This window comes from Lepidochelys olivacea (assembly GCF_965140295.1).
Source record: "Lepidochelys olivacea isolate rLepOli2 genome assembly, chromosome: 7".
Lineage (NCBI taxonomy): Eukaryota > Metazoa > Chordata > Testudines > Cheloniidae > Lepidochelys > Lepidochelys olivacea.
In genome coordinates this window covers 65,608,343-65,623,595 of record NC_140417.1, presented here as the reverse complement: position 1 = coordinate 65,623,595, position 15,253 = coordinate 65,608,343, and the positions used below count along the sequence as shown (strand labels likewise).

The window sequence follows — 15,253 nt, the reverse complement described above, 5'->3', positions numbered from 1 at the left end:
CACTTAAAAATAGGGCAGGTTTTGAAAGGAGCCCATAATAAAATCTGTCAAATGCATTGTCAAGCTTATGTGTGAGGATCAAGTCTAGTTTAGGTTTAAATGTAATTGCAAACAAAAACCTGTAATTGACAGGGTGCATGCTGAGTGTCATATAGAGGAAGAGGCAGAGATCTGTGGTACGTCTGATTTTCTGGACCCCCTAGATGTGGGGGCAGAGAAGACTAGTTATAAAACAGTAATGTGGTGAATGCCCCTCTTACATGTCTCTCTGGAGCATTCAACACATAATAGAAATCAGACACTAATATTTATTTTTGAATGTTCAGACCACTGAATGAAAGTGGAGTTTTTAGATAGCTTTGAGGACTTGATTTAAAGCCTTAGATGTAAGTGTTCTCACGTTGTCTATTTAAAGCTGCATGGACAGGACAAGTTGAGTTTATACAACTTCTTATTTTGAAAAGATTGTAGTGCAAGGTATCCCAGAGGTATCTCGAGCTGTCATTCACATTGATGAGCAGAGTGGCAAGGAGAAATACAAACTTCTGGTGGAAGGAGATAACCTACGAGCTGTCATGGCCACCCATGGAGTCAAAGGAACTAAGACCACTTCTAACAACACTTATGAGGTAATGCTCAAGTGTGTGTTATCACTACTTCTGGCTGCATCTTGATTCCTACTTATGCTCATTTACAGACAGTTAATGCAATTTACAACTGATCACTTCTACTTTCACAAGTAACCTGTCAGTGTGTGTATTATCATAAAAGGCTAATTCAGCTGCCAACTGCAATTACTTTTAATGAGCAAATGTTTTTATTAATTCAGGATCTTTTAAAAAAAAAAAAAAAAAAAAAAAAAGTGGTGGGTTGGTAGAATGTGCATCCCAGGAAAATCACTTCAGATTTTTCTAGTTAGATCACTAAGAAAATCTTCGGTCCCATGTGCAAGCAAAGAAATGTTTCAGCGGTCCAAGCACTTCACCTCTTCATTTTATCCGTGATCTCTCTCCTAGGTAGAGAAAACACTAGGGATTGAAGCTGCTCGAACAACCATTATCAATGAGATTCAGTACACTATGGTAAACCATGGTATGAGCATTGACAGGAGGCATGTTATGCTGCTATCAGATCTGATGACATACAAGGTTTGTGCTGCGTTCTTTTTGGTCTCTTTACCCAAACTAACTTTATAGAGTCAATAGAAGAGCTTTCAGCTGAGGAGTATTAATAGGCTATATACTGAAGTAACTGCTAATCACACTAATTAAGCCCCATGACTGAGTTGATACCTAAAATTTAAATGGTGACTTAATCCATAATTGGAGAACAGCATGTTTGAAGAGCTTCATTTAGAGGTTGTGGGTGTCTTTATTTCACCCTGGAGGTCAACTCATTGGCACTTTACAATAAAGAGCCTAGGGTTCGTGTGGGCACCCAAGCATGTACACCGCTGTGTATATCTGTTCATATATTTGAAAGCACAGCAGCTGTGCTTCATAGCAGAGGGCAGGGTAGAGTCCTTGCAAATGGAAGCAGATTACATAATGGACTAGGGTTCTAGCACTTGCCATTTTGATGCAATGTCAGTACTCCTCAGGGAAGGAAAATAGCTATTCACCTCCATGATAATGTATATTGACTATAACCGAGCTGTATTTCTGTTAATGTACATAATGGAGCAAATCCTTTCCCATGTGTCAAGCTAGAGGACAGGAGTTTAACGCAGGGGAACTTTGCCCTTAGGGAAAGCAGCTAAGGAATTGTAGCTTTTCCTTGTTTCCCGAAGCTGCAGGGCAGTTACTGTTGCATCTTTGGGACTGCAATAACTTCTGTGCTGATTGTGGCACCTTTCCAAAATTTTGTCTGCAGCAAGCTCACAGCCCCACTTTCCACTTCTTTGGAGAAGGGGCACAGACTACAGTGTTGGTAAGCTTGTCAGGTTTCCAACATCCACTTCTTTCCCTTACCCTTCTGTCCCATGTATCAGAACTGTACTAGCTCCATTACATCAAGGTGTGTTGTAGCAACATGAGTTAGAAACAGGATTAGATCTAATATGTTTACCCTCAGGTGGATTTTTCTAAAGTGACTAAAATCGAGGATTTGCATTATCCAGTCATTTTACACTTGGAGTCAGATTTATCGGCCAACAATAATTGACAGTCTCCACTAAGTTCTTTATAGCAGCCTTCTAATAGCCTCCACAAAGATGGGGTTTGTTTTGCTTTGAAGTGGTTGATTAATAGTTGAACATTTTTCTGTCATCCATATGCCTTTTTTGATTCACATCTTTTCCAGTTTCATTGACAACATAAAGTTTCAAGCGATTTATAGCTGATCCTACAGCCTGTGAATAAATGTTTTTTGGTTTTATTTAAACTTTCATTACTACCAAAGCTTTAACCTTCAAAAGACTTAAGCATGAAGCAGCAGAACAGAGGCTTCACTTCAGACTGTAGACTTTTGTTCAATACTGTTAAAATAAACTATATATTTTGTCGTATCCACTTACTTTGATTCTTCAGTAAATTTAACTGAACCCCTGGAACCATTACTGTCTTTTTATGTTTCTGCATTGATGTAGGGTGAAGTCCTGGGCATTACTAGGTTTGGGCTGGCAAAAATGAAGGAAAGTGTGTTAATGCTGGCTTCTTTTGAAAAGACTGCAGACCATCTGTTTGATGCTGCCTACTTTGGGCAGAAGGATTCTGTGTGTGGTAGGTATTGTCGGTTAGACTGAAGCATGCAATATTCGCTTATCTGCAACACACCCTTAAAGTGTGTGTGTGTGTGTGTGTGTGTTGCCTGCCTGCCAAAGCTTTCAGTGTGCCTCCGAAAATACTAAAATGAATCTAGGTCATATGCTAGATGCTTCAGAAATGGGGCTGGATAAAACAACTTGTTCCCAGAAGTCTGACAGACACTACCCTGGGGACCACATCCAGTTCCCATCCAAAGGTGTTAATCAGTTGGAGCCCTGCCTGTGTTGCTGGGGACTAAATTTGTCCCTTGGGATTTTTTCCCCTTAACTAAATGAAATAGCAGGAAATTAGTCCCTCTCCTTAATTACCTATCAAGAGCAGTGTTTTTTGTATTCACTCTACAAGTTTTGTTCACTATTACTAAGACCTAAAGCAGATTAAGGGAAATAGTTCCCTGTTTTGTTTTTAGGCTCGCTTTTTGTTTGTACTTTAAAGTGCTGAACATATCTGTGGTACTTAGAATAATGAATAATTATGATGGGTTTTATCAACTGCAACAAGAAAACCCAGAAGGCCAAGGGGCTTGAACTCTTAGGCCATGGGGATAAACAAGGTATAAAATTCTAGCGAGAGCTGTTGTTCAAACTGATAAAAGCTTTTTAGTTCACCTTCAAAATGTACATGCATATTTCTAGGCTTATAAATTACTGAACTAATATCAGTTGCAGCTTTCTCTTATTCCACTGAACAGATGAAAGGCACAAACTGACTAAAACTAAAATGTAAAAAAGCTGATGCAGTTTTCTAGATCAACTGTATCTTGGTAGTTAAATATTTGAGTTTTGTCATTTGATTGTATATCCTTTTCATCCCTACATTTTAAATTCTCATGCATACTCTGTACATGATTAGAAATCTGTTTATTCCCATTTGTTTTCCCCATCCAATTTTAGTTCACATTAAAAAAAAAAAAAATTTTTTTTTTAATGGACAGTTATCTACTCAGTTAAGCTGAGGAGTTGGGGAGGCAGGCGGATTTCATTACAACTCTAGTTATCTTGACTACATGTTAGTTCAGAGCCTAGCATAGTGGAGCTGTTATCCTTCATTGGGGTTTCTGGGTGCTACTGAAATATAAAAATACTAATATAACATTCATTTGGGATGTGTTGAAAATATAGAGCTGAATCCATTGCTTTGTGGATAGAAATGCTTGTGAATAGATAGAGATCGTTTGGAAAGCTTGGCATGGGTCGTCCATATTTTAAGATCTGTGTCTCTTTCTAGCCATCTGTGCCTCCCTTGTGATTGACTTTTATTAATGTTTGTTTGTCTTTGCTTTGATTGTGGTTAAAGGAAAGGTCTTAAGATGAACTTGCTCCGTCCTGAATGATATGGAAAAGGAAATGTTTGCTCCAAGTCCCCTCTGTGACTGAGTTGGTTGCCCTCTCCCTCAGTCAAGACTGTACTAAGGTCCTTTTCACGCTACCCTCTTCATGTAACAGTTTAGTTCAAATAAGGAAATGGGATGGACAAACATAGAATTGTCTTATTTCCAAATGTAAAGAGGTAGTGTTGTCATTTTTTCTTACAGGCAGGGTGTGCACAATCACATGTCCATAAGAGTAGGAAATATAGATACATCGTCATTTTGGTTCGAAGGGCACATGTTATTGCTCTTCATTATTACTTACTTGAATTATTGTAGTTGTTGGGTCTCCAGTCATAAGCCAGGATCCCATAGTGTTAGGCTGTAGAAACTCAGAACAAAAATACAGTCCCTGCTCCAAGGAGCCAACAATCCAAGTAGAGACAAAACACTTTTTATTTTCATGTGTAGTAGCTGAAATCTTTGAACATATAGTAATTGAAGAGCAGTGTTCTAGGGGTACATATCTAAAACACAGTAATACAGCACATTGCTGAAAAGGTAGGAAATAACCTTTTGCATGTATACATCTATTGCATGCATTGCATGGACTTCCAAACCATATATTAACTGACACATCAAAGGCACTGGGGCTCACTTGAGGGCTAAATCCATGGCAAGATTGATAACTTTCAACACATGCACTTCTGAGTCATCGAAATGCAAAAAAAATGAATCAAAACAGCTAAAGTGGTGAGAAACTCCAGACTTCATTTCATTTGAAAATCTGTCAGCCAAAGAGAACTTTACCAGACTGCACAAAAGCCTTGCCGCTGTGACGAGTCAACATGCAGGATATATTCCCAGCAGAGTTTGGTTCATACCTAACAATAGGCAGTGCCTTGTCTGCTGTAAATTCCAGTGTCAGACAGAAAGCTATAAATCCATTTTATAACTGAAGCTCCTTCACTGCTGATGGTTGGCAAACGTGTTTAGCAAGGGGGAAAAAAATGCATTGGTTGTGATGAGTATCTTGCTTAACTGTGTCTGGTGGAGAGAGCTTTTGACATGTTTGGGTTTATATGTAAGGTTCGAACAAGGTTTTGCTGTGGGGACGTCCACAGAGGGGAATCAGCAGAACAAGTAATTTTGGAAACCTTTTAATCACTTAACCCTGTTTTTTTTTCTCTTCTAGGTGTTTCTGAGTGTATCATCATGGGAATTCCGATGAACATTGGAACAGGACTCTTCAAACTGCTGCACAAAGCAGACAAGGAGTCGACCCCTCCTCGGAGGCCCCTTATTTTTGATAACGAATTTCATATTCCACTTATCACATAGGAGCTAGGGGCACCAATGGTATAAAGCTTAGTGTTTTTACTACACTCATCTCAAAATAAGTGTGAGCTGTGACTTGGTAAGTGAAATATTGTCACAGGAGTTGGGCAGTTGTTCACTAGTTGCTGATACAGACTTTTAAAGGAGATACTCGTCTATACATTGAAGTAGAAATTGGTCTAAAATGAATGTCGGTTGACTATGCTTAGTTGCTAATATGCAAGGATTTTCCATGCTACAAATATGAAAAGATGCAACACACTGGCTGGAAGACAACTGGAGGAATTGTTACATTACTTAAAATAAATACTCCCAAAGCTTGGTGGATGTGGTGTAGTAGGAATTGACTTTCTATTTCCTATGTCATCTCAAATAAAAACATCTATTTTCTGACAGATACACTCAATTTCTTGGTGTTGGGAGTTAAGGTGTTTTGAATACAAAGCACAGGTGCAGTGACATTGGTGCCTTTAGAACTGGAAGATTTTGGACTGCTACCACTAGAGGGTCACTAGTAGAACTGGTTAAATGACTACAAAAGATGCATATAAGGCGGTTACAGCTAAGAATTAGATGTTAAAACATTAGGATACCAGAGGAAGGCAAGCTTTCAATCTAATAATTTCTTTACAAAAGAAATATAATTGCTATTAGGTTTTACAAGATGTGTTGGTCCATGCAACATGAAAAAGCAGTGTAAGCGATTTACAAGAAAAGAGCTTTTTGCTCAAGGAGACAATATGTCCTTTGTGCTGAACCTACTAATTGAGATTGGCAAAATGTTGAAGTAAGACATTATTAAATAGTGGCAGAAATATACTGCCTTTTTGCCTGAAAATCATCTCCGCAGTCTCTTTCCCTTAAGGTTTATTGCTGCATTACGGAGCTTGACAAGAGATGTAACCTTGTTTCAGGTGTTCTCATGACAAGGCTAAAGAAAAGCCAAGTAGCGTGTGATGGTTTGTCAGTAGATGTTGATTGCAGTGCAGGATAGTAGAAGGTACTACTTTTATCAGGGATTTTTTGCCCCCCAAAAAGCGGGTGATTATTGCTGTATATCCATGGTCTGCTGGTCTGTAGACATGAAGACTTCCTGTAAGCAAAATCCTGGTAACACCACTGAGTAGTCAGAAAAATGAATATAAACTGAATAACTTCTCTGGGTTTACACTAACTAAACTTTCGAAAGTGGGGGCAGCTGAACATGAGAGAGGGGTGTATAAAACACATGCACTGTGTGTGAGGTTGTAGTACTAGATCTAGAAGATAAGTTTATACAGTGTGCATCTTAAAAATCTGATGCTTTGTAGTATATGAATAACCATTTGGATTCTTGCAGTGTGGCAGGCTATTGTACCTTGAATGTTCTCACAGTGCTGTCTAAGGTTTTAGTTTGCTTTTATCAGTACGACTGAGCTGTTTACTCTGTTCAGATTTGACAAAGATTTGTTCAACACACTGATCTCTGAATATGGGCAGGGTGTATGTGGAAATGGCCTTTTAATGGGAGCTGCAGAAGTCACATCTGCAGTTCCTAAAGATGAGGAATGAGCACTCCAAGGTTGCATTGAATGCCCAATTCACACCACCTTGTTCCTCACCCAAACGCACAGATACATATTAGTAAAAGTATAAGAGGACCAGACTTTGGGAGGCATATACCAGAAGACCAACTCACTTATATTTTGCTTGTGTAATGTCAGTGACTGAATATTGCCATTGTTAATAGAAAACAATGCTGTCAGATTTCTGCGCAAAACTGTGCCTTTTGTATTATCATTTCCATAAACTCTCCTTCTACTATATTATTATTTGGTGCTGTACTTTCCTCCTAAAGATTCTGTTCCAGTGAGATTTAATGGAGGTTACAAAATGTGAAGCAAAGCTGGCATTAAAGTTTGAGAGAAGGCTTTTGTGTACAAGGATGGTACACAGCTAACTTTTTTCATGGTATAGCAAGTGTTATCATAGAATCATAGAATATCAGGGTTGGAAGGGACCTCAGGAGGTCATCTAGTCCAACCCCCTGCTCAAAGCAGGACCAATCCCCAATTTTTGCCCCAGATCCCTAAATGGCCCCCTCAAGGATTGAACTCACAACCCTGGGTTTAGCAGGCCAATGCTCAAACCACTGAGCTATCCCTCCCCCCCAGTTATACAGTTACAGTTATAGTGCTGAAACTGTAAGCATGTGGCAGCCTTATTTTTGTAAATGTCTCATAAGTCACCCAAGGTTCTTTGAACTTTTTTTTTAATGAGTGAAGTAGAAAAGTCATCTTTCATGTTTGATAATGAAAACTGAAATATTATTGTTTAATATTTAAATATTATTGTTTATTGTTAGAACAATGCCTTACTCTCCCTTTAACTCATTGGAGTAATCTTCAGTCTGAAAATACACGAAAACCGTTCAATATAAATACAATATTCCTGAATGTACACCGGTGATACGCGGGGAAAAATTAACTTTTAAGAACTGTTTTTTGCGTTTGGTTTTTGTTTGTTTGGTAAGCAATATTGCCTGGAAGCAAGCACAGCAAATTTGCTTCAAATAGCTTCATAACTTGGGTCAGAATGGAAAGGAACAGGATAGCCTTCAGAGCAGTCTCCTTAACTTCTAAGGTTAAGATTGTACAATCATGAACTGAAGCCAGCTCAATGTCTAACCTGCTGCGTGCCTGGGTGCATCCAAATGTGACTTGGTCTCTGGGACGGGGTGCATGTGCACTTGGATTTTTATTACATTTCATGGCCAATAGAAAGATACAGTGCTGTGTTAAGAGAAGATAAGCCCTTTTGTCTGTAGAGTCTGAGATGAAGCAGTGATTTCTGTATTTGGAGGAGGATGTATTAAAAAAAGAGAAGACCTAGATGAAATGTTATATATTGCTACCCTAAAATATGAATCTGTGGTTTTTGAGTGAGCTACTGAGACATATCTTATGTAGGTTCAGGCAAGGTAAAAAGAGGACAGATTTGGAGGCCTACAAATCACTAGTGTGGAAATTGGTACTAAACTCATTACAAGCCACTCTTAAATATTTTTGGGAAGCAGTAGCAAAATGCAACCTGCAGAGTAAACTTACATACTTCAGTTGGATGGCCCTCTTGCAGACCAGTAGATCTATATCAAATTATTTGGGGGGGAGGGGTATTATTTTAAGGATGTGATTAAGACACAAATTGAGGGATAATAAACTTCTCCTTGCTACAGATAAATACTTGAGTGTAGCATGGAAGATTCTTTTAGTACTGTACTGTGTTGCTATGTATAAAGTTTTTTCTAAAGATGTAATTTTGGTGGGCCTTGTATTGGAGCAAGTGACTGCTTCAATTTTTTGTAAATATACATAATAAAACATTTAACAAAAACTTTTCTCTGTTCTGCTCTGTTCTAAGCATGCTTTAATGGTCTTCACTAAATTAAATCTATTAGTTGCTTATCCTGACAAGAGGAAAAAGGAACAAAGGAAAAGTAGAAATTTTAGGTCTGCTTGCTGATGCATTGGTTGTTACGTTCAAATGAATTTGGGAGCAAATTACTGATGATGACCTGGCCTCTTTCTCCTTCATTTATTTAAAGTAATTCAGGCATCTTAGCCCTGGTCTACACTACAAGGTTAGGTCAAATTTAGCCGCTTTAGGTCATTTTATAAGCAGTGCGTCTACGCAACCAACCCTGTTCCGTCGACATAAAGGACTCTTAAAATTGACTGCTGTACTCCTCCCCGACGAGGGGAGTAGTGCCAAAATTGACCTTGCTGGGTCCAATTTGGGGTAGTGCAGACACAGCATTGTGCAATTCGACGGAATTGGCCTCCGGGAGCTATCCCAGAGTGCTTCAATGTGACCACTCTCGACAGCACTTCCTTTGCACTAGCCAGGTACACAGGAAAATCCCCGGGAACTTGTGAATTTCATTTCTTGTTTAGTCAGCATGGCAAGCTCAGCAGCACAGGTGACCATGCAGTCCCCCCAGAGTCGCAAATGAGCTCCAGCATGGACCGAACGGGAGACACTGGATCTGATTGCTGTATGGGGAGAAGAATCTGTGCAGGCAGAACTCCGATCAAAAAGAAGAAATGCTAATATATATATTATGCCAAAATAGCACAGGGCACGGTGGAGAGAGGCTACACCAGGGGAACACAGCAGTGCTGTGTGAAAGTTAAGGAGCTCAGGCAAGCCTACCAAAAGACGAACAGTCACTCCGGGTCAGAGCCCCATACATGCTGCTTCTATGATCAGCTCATGGCATTCCAGCGGGGGACCCTACCACTACCCCACCACTGTCCATGGACATCTGCAAGGGGGGAGTCTCACGCAACACGAAGGAGGATTTTGTGGATGAGGAAGAGGAGGAGCATGAGCAGCAGACAAGCGGTGAATCCATTCTCCCTGGCAGCTAGGACCTTTTCATCACCCTGGAGCCAATACCATCCCAAGGCGGGTTCCCGGATCCTGAAGCCAGAGAAGGCACCTCTGGTGAGTGCACATTTGTAACTACAGTACAGGGGTTAAAAGCAATTGTGTTTAATGTTTGATTTGCCCTGAAGAATTGGGATGCATTTGTGGCCAGCACAGCTACTGGAAAAGTCTGTTAACGTGTCTGGGGATGGAGCGGGAATCCTCCAGGGACATCTCCAAGAAGCGCTTCTGGAGGCTCCAGAAGCCTTTGCAGAAGGTTTCTGGGGAGGGCTGCCTTATTTTGTGCTCCACAGTAGGATACTTTACCACGCCAAGCCCAGTAGCAAGAAGTCTGGAATCATTGCAGCACAAAGCATGGCAGCTAATGGTCCTGGGTTTTGGTCACATTCATGCAATATTTCTGTGTTAGCCTCAGGAGAGTGATATCATTCATGGTCACCTGGTTGAAATAGGGGAATTTTTGAAAGGGAACAGTAAAAGGATCCTGTTCATGCTGGGCTGTTTGTGCTTGGCTAAAAGAGATCACCCCGGAGAATAGCCACGCAGTGGGGTTGGGGGAGGTGTGTGCTGCACATCGACCCCAAAAGAGCAGTCCCTCCTTTTAAATGGCAAACCCAACCGGCACTGCTTGCTGTGGGAAAGGAGGGTGCTGCAGTTTGAAACCATTCCCACATGTTATGAAGGCATAAGAAGCTAACCCCGCAGACCCTTTGGCTTACTATGGCTGCCAGGAAACTGAATTCTGTTGCCCAGCCGTTTGTGATGTGTCACCATACCAGCAGGCGCTCAATATAAAAGGCAAAATGCGACCTTGTCCCTAAAGCACATGTGCTGTCTGCTGTGAATTGCTTGATTCACTGTGAAAAAGTCTTTTGTTCTCAGAAATGTATCTTCTTAAATTTTACTCTCCCTTTTTATCCCCCCTGCAGGTGCAAATGTTTCTATGCTCCCTGTGTCATCTCCGTCCCTGAGGTGATCGCAGATTAGAAGGTGAAAAAAATGCACTCACGATGACATGTTTTCCGAGCTCATGCAGTCCTCCCCCACTGATAGGGTACAGCTGAATGCATGGAGGCGTTCAGGGGCAGAGGCCAGGAAAGCATTCAGTGAGCGTGATCAGAATATGCAGGAGGTGATGCTGCGGTTAATGGGGGAGCAAACGGACATGATCAGGCGTCTGGTGGAGCTGCAGGAAAGGCAACAAGAGCACAGAGTGCCGCTGCATCCACTGTGTAACCGCCTACCCTCCTCGCCAAGTTCCATATCCTCCTCACCCAGATGCCCAAGAACGTAAGGGGGGGAGGCTCCAGGACCCAGCTAGCCATTCCACTCCAGAAGATGGCCCAAGCAACAGAAGGCTGTCATTAAAACAGCTTTGATTTTAGTGTGGCCACAATAAGCAATGTGGCCTTGTCCTTCCCTCCTCCCCCACCCACCTGGACAGCCTTGTCGGTGATCTCCCTTTATTTAAAAAAAAAAAAAAAAATGCGTGCATTCAAAACAGGGCGGGGAAAGCAACTTGGTATTCATGTGCTTCAGGGCGGGGAAAGCAACTCACAAAGTTCCAGGAAAGTGGCCTTACGCATGCAAAAGTTCTGTAGTCACTGGGAATCATCCCATATCCACAACACTATGCAATCCCACCAGTCTCTGTGCTTGTTTGCCAGGCCCAGAATTGGCGTTCCACTGTATCAACCTGCCCTACTGCTGCCAGGATGTCCCAATTGCCACATCTCATGCATTCAGGAACGTCAGTCTCCATGTCCTCTTCACAATCATCCCCGTGCTGGCATCTCCTAGCCAGGTTCTGCCGGATAATGCAGCAGGTGTTTACAATGCTCACAACAGCAGTGCTGAGCTGGCGTCTGCATGGGTAACCCAGGATGAAAGGCCTGAAATTGTCTGCCATTGCTTTCACGGAGGGAGGGGAGACTGAGGACATGTACCCAAAACCACCCATGGCAATGTTTTTGCCCTATCAGGCATTGGGAGCTTAACCCAGAATTCCAAGGGGCAGTGGAGACTGCAGGGACTGGGGGATAGCTACCTACAGTGCACCACTCCGTGAGTCAATGCAAGCCACAGTACTGAGGACGCACTCCACCGATTTAATGCACTTAGTGGGGACATACACAACTGACTGTATAAAATCACTTTCTAAAGATCGACTTCTATAAAATTGACCTAATTTTGTAGTGTAGACATATCCTTACAATTATCTCATATTTTTTTAATCAGTTTCCAATAACTGGAAACAGATCATTTTGAAGACTTAACACAATGTTTCAATACTAGAAAAATACTTGCATCGACAAAAAATTAGTTGATGTTGAATATGTAGTGCTCCATACATTAAAACATGAATGGACTCATTCAACTCACTGTACTATACATACAGTATGATGGGGGCTAATTTAGCTACAGCTAATCAGGAAAAAGATCTTGGAGTCATCGTGGAAAGTTCTCTGAAGATGACCACATGGGGTGCAGCGGCAGTCAAAAAAGCAAACAGGATGTTAGGAATCATTAAAAAAGGGATAGAGAATAAGATGGACAATATCTTATTGCCCTTATATAAATCCATGGTACGCCCACATCTTGAATACTGCATACAGATGTGGCCTCCTCATCTCAGAAAAGATATACTGGCATTAGAAAAGGTTCAGAGAAGAACAACTAAAGTGATTAGGGGTTTGGAAGGGTCCCATATGAGGAGAGGCTAGGACTTTTCAGCTTGGAAAAGAGGAGACTAAGGGGGTATATGATAGAGGTCTATAAAATCATGAGTGTTGTGGAGAAAGTGAATAAGGAAAAGTTATTTACTTGTTTCCATCATATAAGAACTAGGGGCCACCAAATGAACTTAATGGGCAGCAGGTTTAAAACAAAACTAAGTTCTTTACACAGTGCACAGTCAACCTGGGGAACTCCTTGCCTGAGGAGGTTGTGAAGGCTAGGACTACAACAGGGTTTAAAAGAGAGCTGGATAAATTCATGGAGGTTACGTCCATTAATGGCTATTAGCCAGGATGGGTAAGGAATGGTGTCCCTAGCCTCTGTTTGTCAGAGGGTGGAGATGGATGGCAGGAGAGAGATCACTTGATCAGTACCTGTTAGGTTCACTCCCTATGGCATTGGCCACTGTCGGCAAACAGGACACTGGGCTGGAGGGACCTTTGGTCTGGCCCAGTGTGGCCGCTCTTCTGTTCTTATGACTCCTTGCAATTGATTCATGGCTGGAAAAAATGTGTTGGCGCTGCAGGCATTTCCGCAGCTCCTCTTCCTTGTCCAATCGTATCGCATTTTTGCACGGTGCCCCTGAACAAAGCTCTCTCTGTGATACCTTGCAAGCACACTCCGTGGGAATTCATGTCTGCAACGCAAAACTTGTAAGTCAGTTCCTGAATACTAAAGAGAAACTAACCCTGCAAAAGCCGCCTCAAGTAATCTGGCTTTAGACAGTGATCCAAGTGGATCTGTCGTGCAAGATCCAGATGTTTCCTGCTCTGTAAAGCAGATACAAACTGAGTTAAAACACAAATTTGTGTTGACTGCTCCTCCTAACCAGACTGTGTACTTGACAATCTGTTCAACCAAAAAATATTTAATATTGATATAAATAAAAATAGCAAAGGGAAATCCAAAATATTAAACTTGCTAATCAATCTTATACTATATATTTCTAGCTTGTCAAGTAAACAAAATAAAGCTAATGGTATTGGCTTTGCTCCTAGGCAGTTACTTGGGGGGTTTTTTAATGGTCAATTCAATAAAACCAAACTAAGTTTCAAAATACTTCATGAGATTCTGATTCAACTCAATCATATTTCTCACTTCATTTTTTTAAACCAAGTTGATGTTGCAGGATCTTTCTTCTCAACTTACATCAGACCCATCTGGTTGCAGCTAATAAGGAATTGTTTCAAATGCTGACTTAATTGTCCAGTGAAAGTCCCAACAATGGGACCCATCTGATCATTGTTAAATGTTCAAAAATTATTTCCTTTTGTGATATGGTTTTAGGAGTTCCTGGTTAACAAATAATCCAGAACATAACATTTTAGATTGCAGAAGTATCGTTGCAATTGATGGTATTTGTGATACCCAGGAATTGGTTATGTGCAGATTAAGTAAGGACACCTGCGAAAACAGTGCTCCAATGCTATAGCTTCCAGCCCAGAGCCAGGGGGCTCATTAGATATACAGCCTTGCAGAATCTTGTTCACCAGAGATGCATAGGAAGCTTTCCTGTGTGTATATGACTAATGCATCCAGCTTCTGCAGAGTACAAGCACTTAAGGTCGATGATTACAAAAGAATCTCAAATATGATACAAGTAACCAATGCTGCCATTGAGAGCAACTGCAGCTGTTGTTCTGTCAGGCTGAAGAGGGAACTCTCCTCCCTCAGTATTGCCAACCTCAAGCATGAAAAAGCATGAGACTGTCTTTAAAATCTGTTGTTTTTTTTAAATGGGTTTCTTACGTTTGCCTTCTAGTTTTTAGCCTTTAGGATTCATGTTTAAAAAAAAAAAAAAATTCTCCACAACTATAACTAGAATATTTCCTTGGTGGGTTTTTGAAAGTGGAGTCCCACGTAATGACCGGTCTCCAGGAGTTGGGACATTAAGGAAAACACCAAATATTGCAAGACCTGTAGTAAAACTGTGACACTTTGGACCCATGTGGGCCAATGCCTTGCAACTGAGTAAATGGAGAAGCAGCTGCAATGGTCCACTTCTGGACTCTTCCGAACTCTGGGCCAGTTTACAGGGGTACTGAAGACGAGCAGTTGCCCTGGGCTGCACGTTTTCTGGGTCAGGTTTCTCTCCCATCATTTACCTTTGGCCGAAAACTGGGTTTTTTGACGAAAAGTTTCTGCACCAAGTGTCTGTTCTGCAAAAATGTTCTTTATTTTTTTATCGTAAAACATTTTGGTCAAACTAAATTGTTCATTTTGGAAACCCTGCTACTCTGCTTCATGGAGACTGTAGCTGAGTTATTTCATGTCCATATTGCCTTGTGGGTTGGGCTCCCCATCCAGACTACATCTTCTATGAAGCCTGTCACTTCCAGTCTTTCCCAAATCCGTGCCCTCTGTGCTGCAAGTGGGAGATGTAATCTGACCAGGCAGCCTGACCTAAAGAGGAGAATGGGAGCATGAAGCACTGTAATTTCCAAATCAATGTTTCATTGAAAAATTAGACAAAGATAATATTCATTTTAATTTAAAGTTTGGGGAGGCGGGGATGGAAAACATTTCCCAACCTGCTCTACTGTAGAGGCCTGTCCCGGAGTACCTCTCCTCTGCCGTCCTGCCCCGTTCTCCCACAGCCAATCCCAGACTGTCCCCACCCATCTGCCTCCCTAGGGAAAGAAACCTGCTTTCTTTATCACCTACACAGTTGGGGACA

The 15,253-nt window shown here is 41.3% G+C and overlaps 1 protein-coding gene across 1 annotated transcript in view; it reads left to right on the top strand.

Annotated features, from left to right (window-relative positions):
• Positions 1–5,807, top strand: part of POLR3A (RNA polymerase III subunit A) — a 50,035-nt gene extending 44,228 nt beyond the window's left edge. Inside the window, exons 28-31 of the mRNA XM_084633400.1 lie at positions 465–629; positions 1,017–1,148; positions 2,588–2,720; positions 5,270–5,807. Coding sequence (XP_084489526.1) covers positions 465–629; positions 1,017–1,148; positions 2,588–2,720; positions 5,270–5,415 — 576 coding nt within the window. The 3' untranslated portion in view covers positions 5,416–5,807. The remainder of the gene's footprint in view (positions 1–464; positions 630–1,016; positions 1,149–2,587; positions 2,721–5,269) is intronic.
• Positions 5,808–15,253: the final 9,446 nt, after the last annotated feature.